We start from the raw sequence: 27,696 nt of genomic DNA, 5'->3' as shown, positions 1-27,696 counted from the left end.
AAAGTGAGATCATTCTGTTTTGTAACTGGCTTCTTTCAATTAGTGGTATATCATGACCATCTTTAAATCTTCTTGGCAACATCACTTTATTGAACACAAGAGTCTCCTTTTTTTAATGTCACAAATATTTAACAAATCCCCTTAACACTAGAAACTTTGGTTAAAGTGTTTGTGATCAACGTGATGCACATCCTTTGAGCAGATCTTTACACATTGCATATATTTCTTTAGTTGAAGTTTCTAGAAGCATAAATGCTAGGTTGAAGGCTATAAACATTTTTAACGGTTTTGTTGTCTGTAGCCAAATTAGCTCCAGAAATAATCTTAAATCAATTTATACTTCCACCAACAATGTAGATTTCATTTCTCCATATTCTAGTGAAACTACTATATGGCAACTATATTTCTTTGATTACTAGTGTAATAAAAATTTTCCGTTCTATTATCTGACTTTCTACTTTTTCTTAAACTTTGCTTTAAATACTAAATATTAAATAAGAAAAGACAAACTTTGTGATATTATGCTATTTTTAAATCTCCTCTGCGGGAAAAAGAAAAACATAATCTTCTCTGATGACAAATTACTTATGGAATGAAAAACAAATTAACAGAATGAGACACCTGGGCCCATCAGACATATTTCCATGACACCTGTCACCATGGTACACGTGAAGTCCTGCATTGTTGGTCTTCTTCATTTCAGTACTGCTAATGTGAGTCCTTAACAGGTTTTAGACCCCTGTATTATGGGCAAGGGATATGGAGAACAAGTAATTTTATTAATAAAATAAAAATAAAATAAAATTTTAAATATAGTTAGCATATACAAATTTGGAAGCAAACTGATGTTTAGAAATCACACAGTTCTCTTAGGAGGAAAGAGGGGTGTGCAGGTGTTCTAAGAAGAAACCAACTAGCCACAGGCATTCAGGTTGCCCTGGGGACCATTGAGCACATTTTATGCAGAAGATGCAGAACTTCAGCAGGTCAATTATATTTAATACCTGCCCTGATTTCTGGATAATTGTATCCAACTGCTTTGGATTGCCTATAGTATTTTTTTTTTTTTTTTTTTTTTTTTTTATTATTTTTTATTTTTTATAAACATATATTTTTTATATACATATATTTTTATCCCCAGGTCTGTGAATCACCAGGTTTACACACTTCACAGCACTCACCAAATCACATACCCTCCCCAATGTCCATAATCCCACCCCCTTCTCCCCAACCCCCTCCCCCCGGCATCTCCCTGATATGAGGAAGTGGTGATGCAACATGGAGGCTTAAGTGGGTAGAAGAATAAATGAAACAAGATGGGATTGGGAGGGAGACAAACCATAAGTGCCTATAGTATTTTAAATCCAGCATGTCCCAAACTGAATCTACCGCCCACCTCCCTAAATTTCACTGTTTTCTCCCTCTTCCTCAGGTGCTAGCATATCAATCTACCCAGAGAGTATCAATTCCCAAGACTCAATTTTATTTCAAATATCTATGTTTTCTCTAATATTTCCATAATTCAGGCTTCTATCTTAATCATTAAGTATTTTTGAGCCCTTCTTATGTGCCAGATCTTCTCCTAAGCTTGGTGGTGATGGGGGAGAGAGCAAGGCTTAGAGGGAAAAAAAGAAAAAAGCCTTGCTTTTTTGGGGATGCACTGGGGAAGTACACAGGTGAAGCAGACAGTAAAAAAGTAACTAGGAAATCTAAGGGGTGCCTGGGTTGCTCAGTTGGTTAAATGACCAACTCCTGGTTTCCACTCAGGTCATGATCTCAGGGTTGTGAGATGAGTCCCACCTGGGGCTCAGTGCTCAGTACTGCGTTCTCTTGGGATTCTCTCCCCTTCCCTCCTCCTGTTGTGCTCTCTTTCTAAAATAAATGAATAAAGTCTTAAAAAAAACCACACACACACACAACAAAACTCTAAGATGGAGGTGATTGTTTTGAATACCGCTTGCGGTTGCCCTCAGAGGTAATATTTAACCTATGATTTAAGAGAAGAGCCTGCCAGGATTCTGGGAGGAGCATTCTAAACAGGCCAGGTCAGGAAGAAGACTTTACTAGACTCAAGGAACAGAAAAGGGGCCATGTGTGCTGCCATTAAGGACAGTAATTGGCAGAATGAAACCATATTGGAACGTCATGTAACGAAGTCTGAATGTTGTAATATTAAACATGATGGGAAACTTTTGAAAGTTTTTAAGGAGAGAAAAAACATGTTGTGATTTATGTCTTTCAAAAAGAAAACCATGGCTGCTGTGGGAGACTGGATTATAGAGGGGGGAAGGTAGGTCCTGGTGATCAATTCATAACTGACCTGCTGAAGTTCTGCATCTTCTGCCTAAAATGTGCTCAATGGTACCCAGGGCACCCTGAATGCTTGTGGCTAGTTGGTTTCTTCTTAGAACACCTGCATACCCCTCTTTCCTCCTAAGAGATCTGTGTGATTTCTAAGCATCAGTTTGCTTCCAAATTTGTGTATACTAGCTATATTTAAAATTTTATTTTATTTTTAAGATTTTATTTATTTGAGACAGAGAGAAAGAGCATGAACAGGAGGAGGGGCAGAGGGAGAGGGAGAAGCAAAGTCCCCACTGAGCAGGAAGCCTGACAAGGGTCTCAGTTCTAGGACCAGAGATCATGACCTGAGTCAAAGGCAGACACTTAACTAACTGAGCCACCCAGGTGCCCGTAAAATTAAATTTTAAACAAGATCATTAACATTATACAAAACAATGCAATGTGAGAACAAGTTATCATTTCTAGGGAAAACTAGGCCAGTTTGTAAAGATATTACATGATTGAAAAAAAAAAAAACCAGTAAAAATCATGCTTTCTGCAACAGATTCCTTCATATACATCTTATGCCTTCACTCTACAGAAACTAAAGCTAGAAATCAGAAAATGCATTTAGGATTTAGCAAGAGAGAAAACCAGAGCACTCATTAGTAAAAACTTGCCAAAGATAGACTTTTCACCACTGTTTGAACTTTGGCAAATGAATATATGAGTATTGAGTTAAAATAAAATGTTTAAGGTATGCAGTGTGGTTTGTGTGTCCCTCTTTGGCCTGTCACATCAGGTGAGTGGGCTTCTACTTTGGAGCTAGAAGTGATACACTGGGTAAGGGAAAAAGAATCAGGGATAATAATGATTCTTGCCATTGCATGGGCTAAAGCAGATCTGCTGGGCACACCCTTCTGCTTTTGAGAAGCTGCTGATGCTCTACACTTCTACTGCTGACCAACACTTGTCCTTTCCAGCCTTCTCATTTCCATAATTCATCATGAATAACACAATTACCACCACACGTGCCACAGTGCTGTACGAGCAGCCTGTATTAAAAGCTGTATTGGTCTAAACTTCTTGAGGGGATCATGTGCTTAACAATTTGTATCACCCAGTGCTGACATGTGGTAGATGATCAATGTTTGTTCAATGGACAAATGAAAGAATAGGCTATCTACTTTAATTTTTTGAACTGAGAAATCTCTTTGTAAGCATTAAAAGATAATCCATCCTATACTGTTATGTACTGAATGTCTGTGCCTCCCTCAAATTCGTATGTTGAAGCACTAACCTCCTAGTGTGACTAAATTTGGAAATGGGTCCTCTAAGAAAGTGATTAATGTTAAATGAGATCAAAGCGGGGTGTGTGTGTGTGTGTGTGTGTCCTGATCCAACAGGACTAATGCCCTTATGAGAAACACCAGAGAGCTTGTTCTCTGTTACCCAGAGTATCCTCACCAGACACCAACCCTGCAGGCACCTTTATCTTGGCACTGTCTCCAGAGCTATGAGAAAATAAATTTCTGTTGTTTAAGCCATCCAGTCTGTGGTTTTGTTAGAGCAGCCCGAGTAGACTATACGTATGTGTAGAATAGATTGTTTTCTCCTTCATATTTGGTTTGCCAGAAGGAGTCTCAGGAGTAAGCGAACTTTGGTATGTCTGAGAGATGGTTCTCTTTTAGCTTTCAAGAAAAAAATGTTTCTCCTCTGATTATTTTTCTTTACTAACAAAATACATAGTACCATCGCAGGAAGAAAGCCTTTTTGTTTGAAAAGGCTTTTACCCCCTAAAGTTAAACCTATAATTCAAATTAAAAATAGCTTTTATCTTGGTACAATGAACAGAACAACAATTTTTAGTAGTTTCACAAGTGGCTAGTTTCTGTGATTCCCTTAATCTTCCCTCAGACTTGTCACACCTCGTATCTGCAAGATGGTTTCCAGAGTTCTGCACATTACCTGAGATTAAAACAAGAGGAAGGGGGAGAGGCCGTACGAGCAGCATATTTACCCTCTTACAGGAAAAGCGAGCGATTTTCCAGCAGCTATCAGCATACTTCTATCCATCTCACTGGTCGTAATCCTGTCACAGGCTCAAACCTAGGTGCATGGGGAGCTGAGAAAACATTCCCATTTTGAAGGGGGTAAAGAAACTTCTGGGCTAGTCAATGGATGGTGGTATTTGCCATACAGGGTTACTGGAAAACGACTGGCAGGTGAGCTAATTTTAAGAAATAATCCTCCAGGTGGGCTTAATCACCCCAAGGTGGGCTTTTCATTTCACACCTTAGCAAAGAACTTTAACCAGCATCTAACCAATAGTTTTTTGATTACAACTAGCTAGGCTGCAAACATTTCATTAGGCAATTCTAATTCTATACCAAGTCTTATCTGTACCTATTACAATAGAATACTGACTTTAGCTACTGAGTATACATTAGCTGTATTGTTTATTGTTTTGTGTGGGGCTAATGACACTATTCTACTTTTCTGTCAATGATACACAAGGACCTGGCAAGTGGGGTCTTCTAATTTGAGGCTATGGTTAAACACATAATCTGAGTTTATCAATATTGTATTTTGACCAAGAACCTACCCATAGCTTACCACTAGTTACCATTTCTAAGTTTGCATCCCACATTCACTGGTCCTACTTAAGAACATCTTTGAAAGGGAAGAATAATTTATCTTTGTGTAATTACTGCTATCCTTAATGGTGCAGTAATGGTGTTAATACAGGCTATGGCAAGTTTTTACCTAATGTAGTCTAAAATATCATTCCAATGGAGACTTATCAGAACAAAAACATACGTGTTCTAATTGAGACCTTAAATAGGGAGGAAAAGTGGGGTTGAGAAAATAAGAAAAATAAAGTCATGTTTACTACACAAAAGTAGATCTCCTGAGGTTCTATATGGTAGCCATGGTGAACACAATTTGGCTGAGGTTTGCCTAAAAAAATAAAGAGAAAGACAGTAATAAATAGTCTTTAAGGAAAAAATAAAAAAAACAAAGAAACCGCAGATAAATTCTTTAAGAAAAGCACTGCTTTTACTGCTGCTGAGACCTAAGAGAATTTTCTCTCATGAGTCCTCATAAAGGTACACTGTGGTGTAGCAGGCATCAGCCTTGAAATAAACACATGTGTTGAAAACGCAGTTTCTGATGATTGTTTTGCTAGTAGAAGCCAACAGCACAGAAGCAAATTGCAATGCAGTGAAGATAATTCTATTATCTTTTGGAAGAACTAAAATGTGGATCAAATATGTAGCTTTTTGAAAATCTCCCAGAGGATACAATTTAGATTCCTCTCTTTCCAAGTTGAGAATACAGGCTTGTTTTTAACATAATCCCCAAACTTCCTCTCTTTCCGTAAGTAATAAAACCCGTTTTAAAACTAGACAAATTATTTTTCGATGTAAGACCACTGTTCCCTTTTAATATCACAAACAGATGAAGTATACTACGTAGATTATTTATCTGAGGAACATGGTTTTCTAAATAATGTGCTTTAAATGTCTACTCTCAGAACAGACAAATAAAGCACATTTTAAAATGCTGGTTTATGGTTTTACTACCTACCCATGAAGTTAATTTTTAAAAGGTTAAAAGAATATTCACAGAAATGTTTCCTGTTTGAATTATGTTCATCTTTTTTTTATTAATATTGGTTACATTTGTAGCACAGTGCACCTATTCACAAAGACTTAAAATGATAATATAAAGTGTAAACCTAAAAAATGATCATAAACTCATTCCATATCTGTGAAATGGAGCAGTTAAGTATAATTAAATTTACAATAATTGTAAGGGATAGAGAGAACACTGAAATGGAAGGGGAAAAATACTATTCAAGATCTAAACAACACAGCTACTGCTGTACTGAAAAAATAATTTATTAAATGAATATAATAATAAGATGCATCATAAAAGTAAAAAAAGTAAATTCTAAATATAAACAGTGGTTTATCTAATTAACAAGTTTTTCTTCACCCATCCCAAACTTTACATACAATCTTCTGAAAAGCCAGATTCAGAAGTGTATGGTTCACTTTAAAACAGACATGTATGTAGCATTACAGCATCTGGGATTTAGCAAAGATCATCTTATTATTAGACTAAAAATGATATTAATTTAAATGATTGTTCTTTTTAAACCTTTTAAGCCTAGAATATTTTGAAATGAACAAAGAGAATAGTTTATTATATTCTTCCTGTCTCTCTCCCAGGAGACAGGTATACTTTGTGGAAATATTCTGAGACAGAACATAGCTGTACATTTTGACAAAAGCTTTTAAAATTTTTGGTACTTTGTAAGAAACAGTGTCCTTTTTAGATCAAAAGTTAACAACAGCCACTTGATCTCTTAATCTATGTAAGCAGGATTTTAAATAACTACATTTTAGTATGTACATCAAGATACTGATAAACTTTTAGATAGTGAAGAAAACAAAACTGGAGATGGTTATTCTATTTCCCCAGTAAGTTTCCCTCAGCTTTTAGAAAGCACATGCAATTCAATATACCGAGCTGTATTTCAAAATGCTAGCACGATCACAACACTTATTAACAGCAATATGCAAAGCACTAGAAATAGAAAATAAATGAGTAACTTCATATTGTAAAAATGAAACAAGGCACTTTCAACAATTATAAGTCAATCTGAAAGAAACACTTTTTCATAAAGCTGACTCACAGACCCTAGCAGACTGGTGTAAAAAGTCAAATAGTGAAGGCACTACATAATTCTTTTTCCTAACTCCACTTACTAAAGAAATTCACCAATTAAACTTGGCACAAAGGAGTTTAATTATCATAAAGTGCATCACTTGGCTAAATATATTAAAAGGAAAATCAGCCTTAATATATTATAGCAACATATTCACATATACAGAAATAAAAATGCAATCCCAGGAGTCAATATAGTTAAGGAACTTCATAGTATATATGGCTTTTTATTTTGTATATATTTTTTTGTAACTCCTTACTTGCTTAGAATCTTTATTTTCAAAAGATTATACCTTGATTAGCAAAAAGAGGTAGTATTCTGAAAGAGGAAAACTCACTGATTCTATAGGTAGAGATTTAAGATAAAGATTATGTGGAAAATAAACAAGTATAACATATTATAATAAATTAGGATACTTATCATAGTATTCTGATAATGTATCAGCTTTTAAAATCAAGGCTATTTTATCAGTTTAGCTATGTTATTTTATATTAGTATAGCTCTTTCAAATAGTTTTCCTTTGGTATTAGAAAGTTTTCTTCTTTTAAATAGCAAACAGGCAATTTTTATTTACAGATGGTAAATGTATCGATATTTAAAACTTAATTCATCTTTACCACTGATTTAAACGACTAATGAAAATGTATCATGTCATAGATACAAAGAAGTATATATCAACCAGATAGTAACATGCATTTAATGTCCATTTAACTGATAAAATTGGCATTTTAAACACAAACTCAAACACACACACATACACGCAAGAGTATGCACACACACATTACTTTGGAGCAATATATTGGCAAAATACCAAAATAATTTATGCACATTATTTAAGAATTGAGTCTTGATAACAGAACTCAAACTAAATTTTTTTTTAGTGTATTAAATACAAAGGTTGGATAAAAGACAATTTAAAGCAGCAGTGAATACATTTCTTATCCCAATAACTTAAAAAACTTTTATGTAAACTTTATACATGTGCAATCTTTCTGTTTTCTGTAAATGCTTCACTCTTTTTTTCTTTTTAAATATTTGCCACTCTATTCTAAATTTGCTGAAACATATACATGGAAGAAACTGCTTGTCGTGTATTAGTCTTCTTCAGCATTGTATGCCACTTCTGCAACTTCTATGTCTGATACAGAATTTTCAGGTTCACTAAAACTTAAGCATGGCTTATCATCAGTTCTGCAAGAAAAGAGAAACATGTCAACAAAGAGATTAGAAACATGCGATTTCACTTCACTATTACCTTAAAATTTTTTTTTATCTAATGGAAAGATTATTTAAATACTAATGTGAAAATATTTAATGGAAAAGAATACTTAAATAATTGATCAGAAATTACACACACACACACACACACACACACACACATATATATTTAAGATTTTATTTATTTATTTGACAGAGAGAGAGGGAGAGAAACCACAAGCAGGGGTAGTTGGAGGGGGAGAAAAGAAGCAGGCTCCCCACTAAGCAGGGAGCCCAACGTGGGGCTTGATTCCAGGACTCTGGGATCATGACCTGAGCCAAGAGCAGCTGCTTAACAGACTGAGCCATCCAGAAATTTTATATTTTTAAGTTGTTATTACCAGACATCATCTATGGAGATATATTTTTGAGTCTTTCAGCTCTCCCAACTACCATTTATCACTAAAAATCCAATTTATAATGACCTTTACCAACACAAATTTGTTCTCATAATTACAGCTTAGCTGCTGCCACTAAAGTATTTACAATGACTTTGGATTTATAAGTAATAAATATTCTATGTGCTTTCAAATATACTATCTTCATCATTCCTGTTAGGTAGGCAGGCTTGTTGCTATTATAGTATCCCACTTTTTGAATGGAAAAAGACTGAGAGAGATTAATATGTTAAACTTAATAAAATTAATGAATTAAATGAATAGGTAATTTAGATATATCTTCAAAGTAAGTAATAATTTACAGCCTAGATGCCAAATATTCATTTTTAGGGACAGCCTAGAATATCAAATAGTCTTTATTTGCTCAGCAGATTCATGATATAATAACACTGAGTTCATAAAAAAAAAAACTTGATAGAGTATTACTATTTCCCTCTAATTAATCAGATAATTAGGCCATAATAAGCCAAATATTATTTACCTAGATTCCTCATGCAAAACATCTTGATCAACCTCAAGTGAGGAGGGCTCCACCTTTGGGATGTGTCCACCTTCTGTTTCTGATGCGTGCAATGACTCTTCAGGTTCTAAAGACAATGTTCTGAAAGTAAATTAGAGCAACAAGTTATTTCCTACAAAAAAAGTATTAGTTTATTTTTGTAAATACACATAACTTTATTAGTCTTTAGCTATTCTTAATATAGCTAATAGATTGCTGACTCTGGGAGTCAACAGAGAAACTAGTATTTATAATTAACGTAAAATGATTTTAATGTCAATTAAATATGCTGACAAGAACACAAACTACAACTTTCATATGTGAAAAATTGGTAGAAATGCCTAGAAATAAAGATACCATTTAAACAGGTTAAAATGAATAATGTTTATCTTCAACAGCTAGAGACTTGTATTTCTGATGTTTCCCATCCTTCAAATGTTCAGCCTCCTAAATAATTTATCAAAAGGCAATTTTCCCAATCTATAAGAAATTACGCCAAGAGTCTAAGACTTCTGGAATCAGAAATTTCCTAAATCATACTAAAATACAAAGGGCATTTAGCCCAGAGTATTAAGGGTTTAATGAGTAAGGCTAAAAATGTAAATATCACAATACACCTGATTCTGCTCTCTAGAGTTTCTATATGAAGTTGCTTTTCATGCAGCAGTTTCTTCAGTGATTCCACCTCTTTTTGTTTTTCAAGTAGTTCTTTTTGAAAACGGTAGTTTGTCTCTTCTAAAGTTTCACAGAAAGCCTTAAAAACAAATGAAAAATTCAGAAAAAAATTACTTATGCAGTATCTTCCTCAAGAGCATTTATTTGAGGAGTTAAAGAACATAACCAAAATAATATGTATGCAGCCCCAACAATTTGTTCCCTTTCCTCATCGTTTTCGGTCTCTGCTATCTTGCTATCTGCCACCTACCAGCAGGACTTCTAACTACAGGTCCCCTTTCTTGAGAATTGTTAATCAGTAAGCCACATTGCTTGAAATGAGTATGTGATAACCCTATAGAGTAGAACTGGGGGAAAAAATGACCAAGTTTTAAGTTTCTGTTCTCCTTCATCTATTTTTGCCTAGTCCTAGATGAATATACTTTTTTGAAAAACTGACTATTCATTCGTATTAGCTTAGCAGCAATAATATTGTAACAACCTCCTCCACAACACCAAAACAATGTTGGGTTCTTTTTTCAACATTGTTTTTCTCTTGCTTCTCCTTTTCCCAGATTCGTTCAAAGTTGACATGTTATCCTTCATACCCAGGATACTAAACACTGCTGAAATAAAGATTAAAACAAACAAAATCGTTCTACCATAAAAAATGATGTCATGAAAATATGTGGGTCACTTATTTTGGTGAGGCGTTCGGCATTACTGATCAATTCTTTTAATTATTCCTAGTTATCTCTCACTCCCTGTCCTGTCTTCTCTCTGACTGTTTCAGAACTTCACCCCTGGTAAGTCCCCTACAATGCGTTACTATTGCTGATTCCAAACCCAGCAGATGATCTGGATTACTGTATCAGGGGAAAAAAAAAACCCACTGACTCCCTGAATCCTGGCTACCTTCACATCCTGTTCTTTTCCTTAAGAACATGAGACTCTTTATCTTATCTACTTACTCTTCCTCCTCTGGAAGTGTGTTCAACCACATACACTTTGTCTTAAATTTTCAACCTTTCCCCTTCCTGGACCCTAAACCTCCTTAATAAACTTGACTGAAGTTCATTAAGCAAGTCCTAAAAATTTCTCTATAAAGAAAAATCATCACCTCTCTCTTAATCATGACTAGCTATTAACTCACCTCCTTCCTTTCAAAATGAAACAATTTATCACAATAGGTTTTTATCACCCAAATTTAGCCCCCCATTTACTTCTAAAATCATTTAATTAGAGGAGTTTCATTCTCTTTTTCTCTACCAACTATGCCCAGGGAAAGGCAAACAATGACCTTCTAATTGTCAAATCCAAAGTGTTGTTTTAATGACTTCACTGCATGTCACTGTTGATTTAATTTTTTTTTTTAATTTAATGGAATCTCTTTCATTTGGCCTCCATGAAACTTTATGGTTTGCTTCTTAACTTGGACAGCTACTTCTTAGCTTTTAATCTGTTCTTTGCATGTGGGCATTCATCAGAGTTTTGCCTTTGGTTATATATTCTCTTGTTCTATATGTCATTCCTGGGCAATTGCACTTACTGTTAAGACTTCAGCTCTCATCTCCACTATATGCTATCAACTTCTAATGGGTTTGTTGTTGTTATTAATCTCCACCCCTCAACATTTCCTGAGTGCATAGACATCATTCATGTATCTGTTGGTCCTCTTCAACTAGATGTACCAATGGCAAGTCAAACAGCGTTCACAAGGGAGTATCTATTCTACCATCTCATCATTAAAGTCATCAAGCAGGCATCTTAGATCACTGAAGTCCCCTAATTTCTATGGCCCAAAGATAACCCAGTCTCTCTACCTTTCCCTTACCCTCATTCCCTACTGCCTCATCAACACTTCTTATGTTTTTGTCATTTTTTTTCTCATTTCTACAGTTTTCAGTTCTTAACCAAACTACACCACCAGTAAACTAATTGGCTCACCTATGTTTACTCTGGCAATATAAGCTGGCTTTCTTCCCTTTTTTTTTTTTTTAAATTGTGTTATGTTAGTCTCCATACAGTGGACTTTCTTAAAAATACATTTGATCATGTTACCTATGATTTAATACTGCCTAAATAATAAGGCCAAATATATGTAGGCAAATGAAGTACCTTATGATGTGACATATCCCTTTTACCCCAACTTCATAGCTTGATGTATTTACCTTTCCTTTCCTCTGGTCTTCTACATAACCCATGTTCCACCCAACTGAATTATTTTCAGCTTCTCAAATATTTATCTTTATATAGATGGAAGTATTTAATATATATCAGTCTTATTTTTTTTACCTAATGACATAAGATGAACGTTATAAACATACCCATATTTAAAGATCTGGGTATAGTCACATATGAGAAAAACTGAACAGTGTTCAACAATCATGCAAATAGAACATAGGAACACAGAAAAAAAAAATAAATGAACCACACATAACTTCCACAGATAATAGTATGGGTGACCAGGCAAACTAAGGCTTCTGGCTATAAAACACCTAGCTAAAAATCCAACTTTTTTAAACAGCTATGTGGGCAAGAAACAGAGGTAAGTCTCCGGGAACAAAAACAAAGAGAAATGAAAACAAGTACCACCAGGATCTGCACTAACATAGCTTTGGGTAATGGGTGAAAAAGGAGTGAGGAGAGGTTGCTTTTGGTAACTTTGAACTTTAAACATCAAGATAAGAGATGAATCAGGGATGTTTTAAGGGCTAGTGACAAAAAATCAGATACTTAGGAATAAATAAAGTAAGGACTCTGAAGAGCAAAGTCATTAATAAAAGTCACTCATCAACACTGGAATACATCAAGGAAGATTGTGTGTCTCATCTTGGCCTATATGTGGGAGAGGTAAAGTCTTCCCTGAAGAATCCGTAACTATGGGCCAATGTCTCATGTGGATTTTGGTTTGAATTTACACTGTTCACAATCAGTCAGAAATACCCAAGCTTTGAAATTAGCATAAAAAATGGTCCAGGATCAATGATACTCAAGATATGTCTGCAGAATAAAACAAACTTCTATGGAAGGATATACCCTCAAGTTTGGCTGTTCAGTGTTCCTGGCGACAAGGTTCTAATCAAGTCAACTTTATAACCTAAATTACAAAACACACTTGGATATCATCCACTGAAAAGAGGATTAGAATTCCATAAACTTCAGATAGCATATTATGAGATAAAGACCATAAGAGATGAACATGTAAAATGACTGGAAAATATTTTTTAAAAGCCACTGTTAAAAAAAAAATCAGGTATACCTGAGACAAAACAATAGAATGTCAAGACATGATAAGTATAGTCAATATTATTAAGATTTTTTTTTTAAAAGATTTTGTTTATTTGACAGAGAGAGATCACAAGTAGGTAGAGAAGCCGGCAGAGAGAAAGGAGGAAGCAGGCACCCTGCCGAGTAGAGACCCTGATGTGGGACTCGATCCCAGGACTCTGAGATCATGACCTGAGCCAAAGGCAGAGGCCACACCCACTGTGCCACCCAGGCATCCCAATATTATTAAGATCTTAATGGAACAGTAGAATAATCCTACCTGAAGACAATAAACTGGAAGCTAGAACTAAGAAAATTATAGAATTTATTCATTGAAGAATGAAGCACAGGGAGATGGAGACATAACATGAAAGGTTAAGACAGATGGAAAAGGAAAATAACACACATATTTATAAATTGGTCTAAAATAGAGAACAGAGAGAATGAGGAGAAGCAATATTCAGTGAGAAAACAGCAAAAAATTTTCAGAACTGATTAAATAGTAGCATTTTCAGACTTGGGAAGAATAATGCATCCCAAGGAAGAAAAAAATAAACACCACCCACACATAACATGGTAAAACTGCAAATGTTAAAATCAAAGAGAAAGTCTCTAAAACACTAGGGAGAAAAAAGAGTTTACTAGAAAGGGACAACAATGAACTGAAAATAGATATTTCACAGCAGTTCTACAGCAAAGGCAGGGGAAAAGACCTCAAAGAACTGAGAAGGACTATCAAGGTGAAATTCTAGGCCCAGTTAAATCATACTTCAAGAATGAAAGTTAAGATTTAAAAAATTTCAGACATTAAAGACCTAAATATTACCAACACACATTCAGTGAAAGAGCTATTAAATGGTGTATTTTAAGAGCAATTAACTGAGCCCTAGTTGAAAAAGTGAGACAAAAGAACTTAGAATGATGAGGAAAGGAAGTGCCAGTATGCAGGTAATTAAAGGAAGCACTGGCTCACTTTCGGGAGGCTGTAAACAACTTGGTTCTAAATTATTTGATGAAAACAATATATGGCCATTAAATAAAAATGAATATAGAGCTTAGAAGCCAGGAATAGAAGGAAAAAGGGAGGAAAGAAAACTCATTAACTAAAAGAAAGGAAAGGAGAAAAAGGTAAATAAAAGGCACAAAATAAAATGGCAGAAATAAATACATACATATTGGTAATTACTGGACACATCACAATAAACTTGCCATTTAAAAAACAGATTGTTCTGTTTGTATCAAAAACCAAAAATACCTCTATGATGCTGACAAGAAACACACTTTCTTTCTTTTTTTTTTTTTTAAAGATTATTTATTTATTTGAGAAAGAGAGAGAGAGCAAGGGAGGGAGAGTACAGAGGGAGAAGCAGACTCCCCGCTGAGTAGAGAGTCTTAACATGGGACTCAATCCCAGGACCCAGATACCATGACCTGAGCCGAAGGCAGACTCTTAACCGACTGAACGACCCAGGTGCCCCAAGAAACACATTTTAGATATACAGATAGAAAAATACTTAACAGGCAACAGGCAAATCTTCTCTTTCTTCCCTACAAAAAGTGTAGCTTTATTAATCTCAGAGCAATACGTTTTAAGTGGCAAACATCAGGCACAAAAAGAGTCACTACCTAATAATAAAAGGAATGATTCATTAGGGATATTTCAACTACAGAATTCCAAAAATTTTTTTTAACAACCAACCATTATGAGTGAATTCAATATACTACTTTTGGTAATTAAAGATACGTTAAGAGATTTTTAAAAATCAGAGAAAATGCCTTACATCAATGTATTTTAAAATCTGTACGATTTGCCCAATTTTCTTAAAATACACCAAAACTGAGCCCTAAAAAACCCACACAATCTAAATAAGCAGTATTCATTAAAGAAATGTAATTAGTTGTTAAAAATCTACCCATACAACTACTAAACAAACTAAAGAAAATATCAGACTCAGGTTGTCCTACAGGTGAAACACAGAATCATTTCCTTTAAAGTTAGAAACAGAGGAAAAGGATGTTTGTCATAACTGCTTCTACTTACTCTAAAGATCCCAGGTAGCACAAAAAATTATGAAAATAGAATGAAAAGTATTAAGGATTAAAACAGAAAAATTGTAACTGTAGTATTTCAGGGGATATGATTATCTATACAGAAGATTTAAAAGGATCTACAAACTAATGAGAGATTTCACCAAAGTATAACATATAAAATATATAGAAAACAATAATACAACAGTAATAAATTAGAATATAGTAGGGGTGCCTGGGTGGCTCAGTTGTTGATGGTCTGCCTTTGGCTCAGGTCATGATCCTGCAGTCCTGGGATGGAGATCCCCACTGGGCTTCCTGCTCAGTGGGGATGCTGTTTCTCTCTCTTCCTGCTGCTCCCCTTCTCGGGTGCTCTCTGTCAAATAAGTAAAATCTTTAAAAAATAATAAAAATACCAATTATGATAAAAAAAAACCCAAATAATAAATCTACAGCTTTCCCTAAAAGTTTTAGGAAAAAATTTAACCTTTTTTTTTTTTAAAGATTTTATTTATTTGACAGATCACAAGTAGGCAGAGAGGCAGGCAGAGAGAGGGGAGGAAGCAGGCTCACTGCCGAGCAGAGAGCCCGATGCGGGGCTTGATCCCAGGACCCTGAGATTACGACCCTAGCCGAAGGCAAAGGCTCTACCCACTGAGCCACCCAGGTGCCCCAAGGAAAAAATTTAACCTTTACTGAAGACTTTTAAACAAGACTTAAAGCAATGATCTTATTGATAGGAAGACTGAATTCTATAATGACTCTGCTCTTCAAAATTAATCAATAAGTGTACAATAATTCCAAACAAAATGCCCCAAGGATCTTTTATGAAACTCACAAGTTGGTTCTAAAATTCATATGGAAAAACAAATGGTTAATTTTGAAGAAGAAGTAGGAAGGGAAATCTTGTCTTGCCAGTTACAGAAACTATAAAGCCACAGTAATTAGTTATCACAGTATGGACTCAATAAAGAAACAGAATAATTATTATAACATAAAAGCAAATAGAAATGCTAGAGTTGAAAAGCACGATAGCTGAAGTGAAAAATTAACAAGAGGAGTTCAATGGCAGATTTCAAATGACAGAAAAATGAGTCAGTGAGCTTGATCAACAGAAATTATTCAGCCTGAAGAGCAGAGGAAAAATGATTGGAAATAAAATGAACAACACTTCAGAAACCCGAAGTACAATGAAGTATACAAATATATGTAATGGGAATCCCAGAAGGAGAAGGCTAAAAGGAAATGACTGAAAAATTATTTGAAGAAATAATGGACAACCACTTCCTAAGTCTGATGTAGAACACTAATCTACTAAATCCAAGAAGCTCAATGAAGCCAAATTTTGATAAACACCTTGATATATCATAATCAAACTGCTGAAAGTCAAAGAAAAAAATCTTGAAAGTAGCAAGGGCAGAATGGCTCATCATGTCCATGAGAACAATATAATTAAAGGCTGATTTTTCCTCAGAAACAATGGAAGCCAGGAAACAAAGGAATGATACAAAGTAGTGAAAGAAAAAAAAAAACATCAATAAAATTATCCTTCATAATGAACTTTCCTAAATAAACAAAGGCTGAGAATTTGCTGCCGTCAGACCTGCCTTACAAAAAGTACTAAGGGAAGGAATGCCTTGAAGCTGAAATAATGTGACACTAGATGATAATATCAATCCACAGCAAGGAATGAATTCTGTAATGACTTTGCTCTTCAAAATTAATCAATAAATGTACAATAATTCCAAACAAAATGCCAGAGGGCTGGAAATAGTAAGTATATGGACAAATATAAAAGTCTGTAACGTATTTTTCTCATTTCTTCTCTTAATTTCTTTATAAGAGAAAAGACTATATAAAGAAATAATTATTATACTGGGTTTATGACACACAGATTTAAAATATGTAATAAATAATAGGGGTGTCTGACTGGTTCAGTCAGTGGTGCATGTGACTCTTGATCTCAGGGTTGTAAGTTCGAGCCCCATGTTGGGCCTAGAGCTTACTTAAAAAAAAATGTAATTATAGCAATATCAAGGAGAGGGGACAAAAAGATGTACTGGAAATAAGTTTATGATTCCCTGGAATTAACTATTTCTCTGAAGTAGGCTGTTAAGATGTATACTGTAATACCTAGAACAACCGTTAAAAAATAAAAAAGTAAAAATTTTTATAGAGGAATCAAACTGCCATATAAAAGATGTGTATTTCACATAATAGTAGGCAGTAAAAGATGAAGAAGACCAAAAGAGATGAGACAGATAAAAAAATAAATTGCAGGGGCACCTGGGTGGCTCAGTGGGTTAAAGCCTCTGCCTTTGGCTCAGGTCATGATCTCAGGGTCCTGGGATCGAGCCCCGATCAGGCTCTCTGCTCAAGCAGGGAGCCTGCTTCCTCCTCTCTCTCTCTCTGCCTGCCTCTTTGCCTACTTGTGATCTCTGTCAAATAAATAAATAAAAATAAAAAAAAAAATTGCAAATGGCAGATGTAAAAGGTAAAGAGTTAGATTAAACAAAAGACCAAAACCCAACTATATTTATATTGTTATATACAAGAGACAGACCTTAGATTGAAAGACACAAACTGAAAGCAAAAAAAACAAAACCAAAAAAAACTATGTAAACAGTAACCATAAAAACCTGTAATAAACAAGACTGTATCGTACTGGCATAAGGACAGGTAACTGGGTTAATGGAAGAGAATTAAGAGTCCAGAAACAAATCCATTCCTTTATGTTTATTTGATTTTTGATAAAGGTACCAACACAAAAAGTGTACTGGCATAATTAGGTATCTGTAGGAACTTAAAACCCTTATCTCATACGTTCTAAATATCAGGTCAGAATGGATTATAGACTAAATGTAAGAAACTATAAAACTTCTAGAAAAAGAATGGAGAAAACTTTTGTTAACCTGTATTAGGTGGAATTCTTTTTTTTTAAGTAGGTTCCACACCCAACATGGAACTTGAACTCATGACCTGAGATCAAGACTTGGATGCTCTACTAATTCAGATAGCCAGGCACCTCTGGGTGAAGAGTTCTTAATGGTACAACATCATAAGCCATAAAAAAAAGGTGAGTAAATAAACTTCATTAAAATTAAAGACATTAGTACTTCAAAAGACACCATTAAGAAGATGAAAAGACACAGAGATCAGGAGAAAATATCTGCTAATCAGGTATCTGATAAAGGGACTTATATCCAAAATAAAGTCTTACAACTCAATATAATAGCTAAACACACACAAAAAGGCAAAAGACATAAATAGCCAATTCATGAAACATAAATGGCTAAAAAACACATGAAAAAGTGATCAACATATTAAAAAAAAAGTGACCAACATAAAAAATTAGGGAAATGCAAATTAAAACTATAGCACAGTACCATTACATACCCACAAGAATGGCTATACTTCAAATCACATTTATGAGGATATGGATAAAGTGAAATTCTCATACACTTGTGGTGGGAATGTAAAATGGTATAGCTACTTCAGAAAACAGTCTGTAAGTTTAAAAAGTTAAAACATAATTTGCCATATAAGCAAATGTTCCATTTCTAGGGATCAATCCAAGAGAAATAAAGACAAATGTCCACACAAATCCTCTATGAGATTGTTCATAGCAGCATTATTCAAATAGCATATAACTGGAAACTATTCAAATGTCCAACTGGTGACTGAATAAAAGAAGTGTGGTATATGCAAAGAATGAAAAACCATTCAGCAACAAAAAGTATTGCTTCTATATTTATAGAAAATGAATGGTTGACCCTCAAAAACATGATGCTAAGTGAAAGAAAGTAGATATAAAGATTATATAATGTATACTGTTATGCATACTGTATTTGTAAAATATTATGTACACTGAACACTGATCACAAACACACATACACACACACGCACATACAAAATATGACTCTATTTATAGAAAATAACCAGAAAAGGCAAATTTGTAAAAACTGAAAGCAGATTAGTAGTTGTCTGGTGCTAGGAATGTTGGACTGATTGCAAAGTGGCTGGCAGGAATTTTTTTTCAACATGATGGGAACTTCTAAAACTGTTATGGTGATGGTAGTACAGTTTTGTAAATTTACTAAAAATTATTAATTGGTACTTTTACAATGGAACAGTAAATAGCTAATTTTATGGATGAAATTTTTACTTCAATAAGGCTGTTTCCAAAAAGCTATGGCATTTACTCTAATACAAAGAACAGATTCAGTTTAACTGAAAACATTACAAATCTACCAATTAAATCTGTTCCATTTAAATGCAATTGAACATTTGGGGGTGGGGGAAAACTTGCATAAAATCCTACCTATTATTACCAAATCTGTTTTGTGAATCTAGCCAACTGCTTCAAGAAATAGGCCACTCTAACACGTCAATTAGCGTAATTTGAGGAGCATCAAGCTTGAGTTGAATTGATAACAAGACAATAAGGTAAGTTTTAATTGAATTTAATTGTAGGCTCTTTACTTTGATATTTAGATGGGAGAAAACTCAGCACAGAAAAAGCATTTTTAAATGTAGTAAAATAAATTTCCAGATGATTTTTTTTTCCCCAACAGTAAAAGGAGGAAAAAACCAAGATTTAATTTTAGAGCTTCATTGATGGCACGGCATGTATGAACTTTTATTTTTTCACTAAACTAGGTTCATGTATTTCAATGAAAGACATCTTTGACTCAAACATTAAAAGTTTTCTGTGTAAAACGATCATGGTCTGAAATGATAATATTTTGCTGTTTGCTATTCCATTCAGGAAACAATGTAGTTATTGTACTGAATCATTTGTTCCCCTTTCCATGTGATACATAATACAGCACTTACCCTGCTTTCTTCTAGGCTATCAAATGGACCTGGTGGATCATCCAGACAAAGAAATTCTCTCACTGCAAGGCTTTTCAGAGGAAAAAAAATAAGGTGGGGTACAAATAAGTTTACAAAAAACAGAAAGCAAAAGTTACTTTGAAGCTATACAGTGTTTTAAGCAAGTTGGTTTTGTGGATATACCAAAAGCAGCAAGTTGGTTATGTGTTTTCACACAACCAACCAAACACAAATATAAAATCTATAGAAGACGCAAAGATTTTAATCCATTTTCTAAGATCCTATGAACACAGAGATTGTAAGTCCATGCTACATAAAAACTGCAGGACAGGGGCACCTGGGTGGCTCAGTGGGTCCTCTGCCTTCAACTCAGGTCATGATCTCAGGGTCCTGGGATAGAGGCCCCCCCCTTCCCGTAATCCGGTGCTCTGCTCAGTGGGGAGCCTGCTTCCTCCTCTCTCTCTGCCTGCCTCTCCACCTACTTGTGATCTCTGTCAAATAAATAAATAAAATCTTTAAAAAAGAAATAAAAAAACTCCCCCAAAACCTGCAGGACATAAAGTATAAATCAGAATAATGGTATAGGAGACCAACCTAAATGATGAGTAGAAACAGGATTACTTCCAAAATTATTAATTTAAACTATTCTAAAAATGTCATTATCCTGTTATGCAGAAATACAATTTCTAATTTATACTTCATTTGTTTTATTGTCAGGAGATGCTTCTTCTTTTTTTTTTTTTTTTAAGATTTTATTTGTTTATCAAAGAGATAGAGGGGGAGAGAGCGAGCACAGGCAGACAGAATGGCAGGCAGAGGCAGAGGGAGAAGCAGGCTCCCTGCTGAGCAAGGAGCCCGATGTGGGACTCATCCCAGGACGCTGGGATCATGACCTGAGCCAAAGGCAGCTGCTTAACCAACTGAGCCACCCAGGCGTCCCGTCAGGAGATGCTTCTAAATAAAGTAACAGAAAAGTATTTTCTCTGCAACAAGTTAAAGATATTTTGCAATCATGTTTATTACACAATTTACTTATTTTCCCTAAAAAGTTTAAGAGAAAAAAAATACTGAAAAACTCATTTCTGAACTACCACAAATTTTGAAATAATGAAATACAGTTGACCCTTTAACCACACAGGAGTTAGGGGTGCTGACCCCCTGTGCAGCTGAAAATCTGCATATAACTTTTAACTCTCCAAAAAGTTAGCTTCTAATAGCCTACTGTTGACTGAAAGCCTTCTCCATAACAAAAATGGTCAATTAATACATATATTGTATGTTCTATTATATACTTCATTTTTTACAATAAAGTAAGCTAATGTTTTTTAGCAAATCATAAGGAAAATACATTCATAATGCTATGCTGTATAAAATGCATGTATAAGAGGATCTTAGGCAGTTCAAATCTGTGCTGTTCAAGTGGCAACTATAACAGTGCACTGTCATCTTTCTCAATTATCAGAAATAGGTTAAAATAGAAGAAAATTTAACTTCCTTATTACAAAAATACTTTTCTAAAAGCAATTTTGGATTGAGAGGCAACTCTGTTTGCATGTTAAAACATGTATGGAGACTTAAAACTTTTAGGTATAAAAGGATAAAAATATGATTATCTTGAGGTTCTGTATAGATGTCAACCTATGCTGAAAAGGGAATGGTAACATTGGGGTTTTTATATTGGGTCAGACGGGTTTATGATGACAGGATGGTCATGAAGAGACAAATGGAATATACAGGGAAACCTTTCCAAAAGTAAAAATAATGTGAATTAATATAGAGAAATGGTGTTAAGAAATTAATCCAGAAGACTGCAAAGACAGAACAAAGAGAATTGAATCTGTGGACAATAAAATCTTGACAATACCGGTAATAAAGGACACAGATTCAAGGAAACAGAAAAAACCTGAGTATTCATAGTCATGAAATAAGAGATGGAAAGGATCTTAAATGTGATCTAGTTGATTTTTAAAAAATGTGATCCATAGTGTGCTTTTTATCCTTTTCATGTGTTCAGCAAGAATTATACCTAAACACCTCCAGGAATAGGGAGTGTTCCACCTCTTAGAATAAACCATCATATGTTTGAAAAATACTGAAAATTATACGAATTATTTCTTTTACTGAGCTGAAATTTTTTGTCATGCAGCTTCTACTCAAGAATCTTAATTCTGCTTTTGAGCCGTTCAGGGCAAATCTAAGTCCTCTTTCACATGATAACCCTAAAAGCACATTTTAAGTGTTATATTTCCTCTAAACTTATATTCCGCCCAAAGCAATACTAATACACTAATATTCTCTTTTCTTTCATCCTGTAACAAAATTTATTGCATACTTAAAGCCTACATGGGTCTGCACTCATGGAGCCAACATGTTCCCCCAGTTTTACTGAGGTGAAACTGACAGTTAAAAATTGTACGTGTATTTAAGGTGTACAACTTGATTCAAGTATACATTTTGAAATGTGAACTACAATCAAGCTAATTAACATATCTATCACCCCACATAGTTACCATTTCTATTATTTTTAAAGTACATTTCACAAAGGGCTTTCATATATCCTATTTCATTTAATTTTCACAATAATCATGTGAGGTGAAGATAGGCATTACATTTCCCATTTTACAAATGATACCAAAGTTCAGAGAGTTAAAATGACCCGTACAATGTTACAAGTGCAAGTGGTAGAACAAGACCTTGAATATGTCTTCTGAGTCAGAATATGTACCTTTTTCTACCTTTAAATTCTTTTCTGCTATATTTTGGTTCATTTGGATCCTCTCCTCTTGTTAGTCACTTCCCTCAGAAAACATTCAACTTGTCTATCTCCTTTAACCAAGGCCTCTAGAATACTGCACTTGGTCTAAGAGCACAGAGAAGAACAGGACAACCACACATTTTTTTGGTTTAGCTATATATTTCTATCCACCCATTGTTAGAGAACAAACTATTAGGCAAAAAATGAGCCAGAGGAAATAAACTGATTTTGGGACTGAGAGGTCAGAAGTATGGATGAAACCATGAGAACAGCCTTTAAGATTGATATGGAAAGTGCACAGAAGTTTACAGAAGGGTCTTTTTTTCTTTTTAATACTTCAAGAGTATGATAACCCAATGTGAGACACTGTTTTCTTGTAGGTTTATACCCAGACTTCCTCATTCTTTAGTAACATTTTTATGTTTGCAAATTACCCTAGTTATTGAAATGCTGCTGCTAGGAAAGAAAAAGTAGTTAAGTAGATATGTATCACTTTTTATATCTTTGACTTATAGTAGAAATTTAATCCAAGATCAATAGTGATACTGACAATGTACCCAGCTGCAGGAATCTTTTTTGGAGGGGCTTTTCTATTTCATTCGCCTTCCCTAAACATCTTTATGATCTATATTACTGCCTCATGACCTATTTATTTTATATTATACTTCAGTAAAAAAAGAAAAATCTTTATGATCTACATAGCTCACTAGTGTGCTACTCAAACAAAATCCAATGGATTTTTTTCCAATATAGTTCAAGGTCATATTCCATGCCCTACCTTCTTTAAATTGTATCATAAGAATGAAATTTGAAACTGGCTATACAACTCTGATTTATAAAATACTTTCTCAGGGATTCACTACATTTTCTGTTTCAACAGGACTCAGGTGGCAGAGGAAGAGAGTCAGTATGCTCATACTATTCCCATAGGAGAGGGCCACAAAAGAATCTCTGGGAGACGGTTGCATTTGAGAAAACAATTTCTTTCACAGACATTCTGATACCTTTTTTCCCCCTTCTTGAAAAGGAAAGCTTTACCCATGCTTGAGAACCACTGACTAGAGAACTTTAGATTTGATAAATATTTGACTGCCTCTGTGTGCCATGGTTCTGCTCAGTGATTTCCTCCATATTATCAATGTATAATTTATAAACAAATCAAGTGAATTCAAATAAAATATAAATACCACTCTATTATTATTAAATGGTCTATAAATTAAATAGAAATCACTTTTCTCCCAGAGAATTGAAATTTTTCTTAAAAAATTTTTTTTTATTATTTTCAGTTAGCCACTGTATATCATTTGTTTTTGATGTGGTGTTCAATGATTCATTAGTTACATATAACACCCAGTGCACATCACAACAGGAGCCCTTCTTAATACCCACCAACCTGTTAACTCCCAGAAGTCATTTTTTTTTTAAAGATTTTATTTATTTATTTGACAGAGAGACAGACAGACAGACAGTGAGGGAGGGAACACAAGCGAGGGGAGTATGAGAGGGAGAAGCAGGCTTCCCGGAGTAGGGAGCCCAATGCGGGGCTTGACCCCAGGACCCTGGGATCACGCCCTGAGCTAAAGGCAGCTGCTAAACTGACTGAGCCACCCAGGCACCTCCTTAGAAGTCAGTTTTTAAGAAAAAGTCTCACTCTTTTCCTCCTTGTTCACCAATAGGTTCAATATAGCCCCCAATCTCTCCTCCATATTCAGTCTTTAATATTTTTGGTTCCATTTGGCTATGATAATAAAGCTAAGAGAAACAGGATAAAAAGAGAAACCTATCTAAGAGAAAAATCCAACAATCTGGAATTAAAAGGTAAAGAAATACTTTGTATCTTTCTATGCCCTTTATAACCTAGAATAGTTTTTAAGTGTGTTTGGGAAAATTCTATTTTAAAATTGAGATCAGTTGTTGACTTAGCTTGCCTGAAGATAAGGAGACCACAGATGGTATCCCTCAGCATTTTTTATTATCAGAGCAAATTTGCCCTATAACTTTCTCTTCCTCTGATTCTCTAAAAAAGTTTTCTGTCAGAGTTCTACTATTTTCAAACTTAGAAAATGATTTCATCTGGTGCACTTTCATCTTCAATTTACTATTATAGTTTACTCTTTTTCTTTCATAAATATGTATCTGTTTACATTTGATTTTTTTAAACCAGTAATTTAATAGCTAAAAGTGCTCTTAATCTTGAAATGTGTATTTTAAAAGAAAAAAAAAAAAAACCCTTAAAACTAATGCAATCCATTAAAAGGTCAGTCAAGAACTAAATATATGAAAGAACTAAAAATACTAGATACCAGTTCTGTCAAAATCAAATTAAGCACAAAAAGCCTACTGCATGAAAATATTCCTCAAGGATTTCAGATAGAAATGCTTTATCAGTTAGTATTTCTCTTCAGGACACTCTACCAGCTAAAAGAAAGTAACAGAAAATTGACATTAAACACAACCTGGAAGATAAGGACTCAGGGATCAAGGCTGGTGACAGTGAGGGTCACAATGGAGGTAGGCTGACTGGGTATGAGGCTGAAGCACTCACATTTAGAATCCTGTGGTGGAATATCGGGGTAGTGGGGAACCAGTTTAGATCCTGATTATCTCTTGCCTAATTACTAGTCACTTTTGCCCCTATGTTCAGTTTTATTCCTTCTAATCCAGAGTACTTCAAAAACAAACATTTTATGTCAAACCCAGGTTAAAACTAATCTATGCTTCCTCTAGCAAGAGGGAACAAAGCCAAGATCTGTGTGCTGGCATAAAACACCTGCCTACATTCCATTCCAGTTTTAACTGTTTTTCCCTAACTGACACTTAAAATAGTACATCTTCATAACTATTTCATGCCTCCATACCTTTACTCATGCTTGCTGCTATTAACCCAGCCCATCCTTCCTACCTCTATCTGGCTAACTTGTTCTTATTCTTTGTGGCTCAGCTATTATCTCCTCATGGAGTCTCTTCTGATTAGGTCCCCTTTCCTACCCATGTTAGGTTCGGTCCCTGCCCCCCCCTGCCCCCCCGAGAGAGAGAAAGCGCATGTGCATGAGGGAGCAGGTGCATCAGCGGGCAGGTGCATGAACTGGTGTGTGAACTGGTGGTGAAAGGCAGAAGGAGAGAGGGAGAGAGAGAGAGAGAATCTCAGAGAATCTCTGGTCCATACCCAGCTCAATGCCTCATGTGGGGCTCAATCTAACGACTCTGAGATCATGACCTGAGCCAAAATCAGTCTCATAACCAACTGAACCACTCAGGTGTCCCTAAGTTCAATATTCTTCTATGGATTACTATGGCACTGTGAAGAGATCCTTTTCACAGCACTTATTACATTGTATTATTAGTATTGTCTGTTTATCAATATCAAGTATTGTTTGCTTCACCAAAAGGTAGATGTTTCTGGACTGTATAGATCATATTCAAACCAATTAGTACACTGTAGAATAAGTATTCCACAAATAAGGACCTTATTTCTAAGAGTTATACAATTAGAAAAAAATTTAATGCAACTGTTAAGAGCATCAGAACAAATTTATATCCACTGCTGCAGATAAACACTCTACTACAATTCTCAAATTTGAGATGAATTTTAGGTTTTAATAGATACTCCTACTTTCCCAAGAAGGTAAACTGTGGACAGCAATAAGACCAAAAGTCTTAAGAGTTAAAAAGTCAAAAGCTGGTTGCTTTCGATGGTGTAACCTTAAGATTCACGAGGAAGCACAATGAAAAGAATACAATGAGAAATCTAGTGTTGAAAGGGAACTTTCAGAAGCTACTTAGCTCAAATACCTCATCTTCCAATTGAAGACATTGATTAAAACCAGGTAAGTGGAGGAGTCAAGATGGCGGAGAAGGAGCAAGCTGAGACTGCTTCAGCTAGCCGGAGATCAGCTAGATAGCTTATCTAAAGATTGCAAACACCTGAAAATCCATAGGCAGATCGAAGAGAAGAAGAACAGCAATTCTGGAAACAGAAAAACAACCACTTTCTGAAAGGTAGGACCGGCGGAGAAGTGAATCCAAAGCGACGGGAAGATAGACCCCGGGGGGAGGGGCCGGCTCCCGGCAAGTGGCGGAGCAACCGTGCACAAAATCAGGACTTTTAAAAGTCTATTCCGCTGAGAGACATCGCTCCAGAGGCTAAACCGGGGCGAAGCCCACGCGGGGTCAGTGTGGCCTCAGGTCCCGCAGGGTCACAGAAGGATTGGGGGTGTCTGAGTGTCGCAGAGCTTGCGGGTATTGGAACGGGAAAGCGGGCTACAGAGACAGAGCCGACAGTAAGCTCACAGCTCCGTGTTACCTTGAACCGGTCGCAGGCTCGGTGAGCTCGGAGCGCGGCCGGAGGTCAGGCAGACGGGAGTAACTGGGCGCTGTTCTCTGAGGGCGCACTGAGGAGTGGGGCCCTGGGCTCTCGGCTCCTCCGGGCCGGAGACCAGGAGGCCGCCATTTGTATTCCCGTCCTCCGGAACTCTACGGAAAGCGCTCAGGTAACAAAAGCTCCTGAAAGCAAACCCAAGCGGATTACTCACCCCGGCCCTGGGTAAGGGCGGTGTAATTCCGCCTGGGGCAAAGACACTTGAGAATCACTACAACAGGCCCCTCCCCCAGAAGATCAACAAGAAATCCAGCCAAGACCAAGTTCACCTACCAAGGAGTGCGGTTTCAATACCAAGGAGAGCAGCAGAATTCCAGAGGAGGAGAAAGCCAAGCACGGAACTCATGGCTTTTTTCCTGTGATTTTTTTTTAGTCTTGCAGTTAATTTAATTTTTTCTTTTTCTTTTTTTTTTTTTTTTTTTTCTCGCCTTCGGGTAAAATTTTTTTTTAACTGTTACCTTTTTCTTTTTTAACGATTTTATACTAGTTTATCTAATATATATATTTTTTCTTTTTTACATTTTTCTTAGGTGTATTCTTTTTTTAAAAATTCTTTTCTTTTTTTTTTCTTTTCTTTTTTTTTTTTTAAATTTCTTCCTT

General features: G+C 35.3%; 1 protein-coding gene across 2 annotated transcripts in view; it reads right to left on the bottom strand.

The window, feature by feature from the left end:
* Positions 1–5,920: 5,920 nt before the first annotated feature.
* SNX16 (sorting nexin 16) overlaps positions 5,921–27,696 on the bottom strand; it is a 48,423-nt gene continuing 26,647 nt past the window's right edge. For both annotated transcript variants that reach the window (XM_059166128.1, XM_059166129.1), the window contains 4 exons: positions 19,964–20,033; positions 9,793–9,929; positions 9,158–9,277; positions 5,921–8,212 (listed from right to left, as the gene is read on the bottom strand). In XM_059166128.1, coding sequence (XP_059022111.1) covers positions 8,116–8,212; positions 9,158–9,277; positions 9,793–9,929; positions 19,964–20,033 — 424 coding nt within the window. In that variant the 3' untranslated portion in view covers positions 5,921–8,115. The remainder of the gene's footprint in view (positions 8,213–9,157; positions 9,278–9,792; positions 9,930–19,963; positions 20,034–27,696) is intronic.

This window comes from Mustela lutreola, chromosome 3, assembly GCF_030435805.1.
Source record: "Mustela lutreola isolate mMusLut2 chromosome 3, mMusLut2.pri, whole genome shotgun sequence".
NCBI classification, from domain to species: domain Eukaryota; kingdom Metazoa; phylum Chordata; class Mammalia; order Carnivora; family Mustelidae; genus Mustela; species Mustela lutreola.
This window is presented reverse-complemented; position numbering and strand designations above follow the sequence as displayed.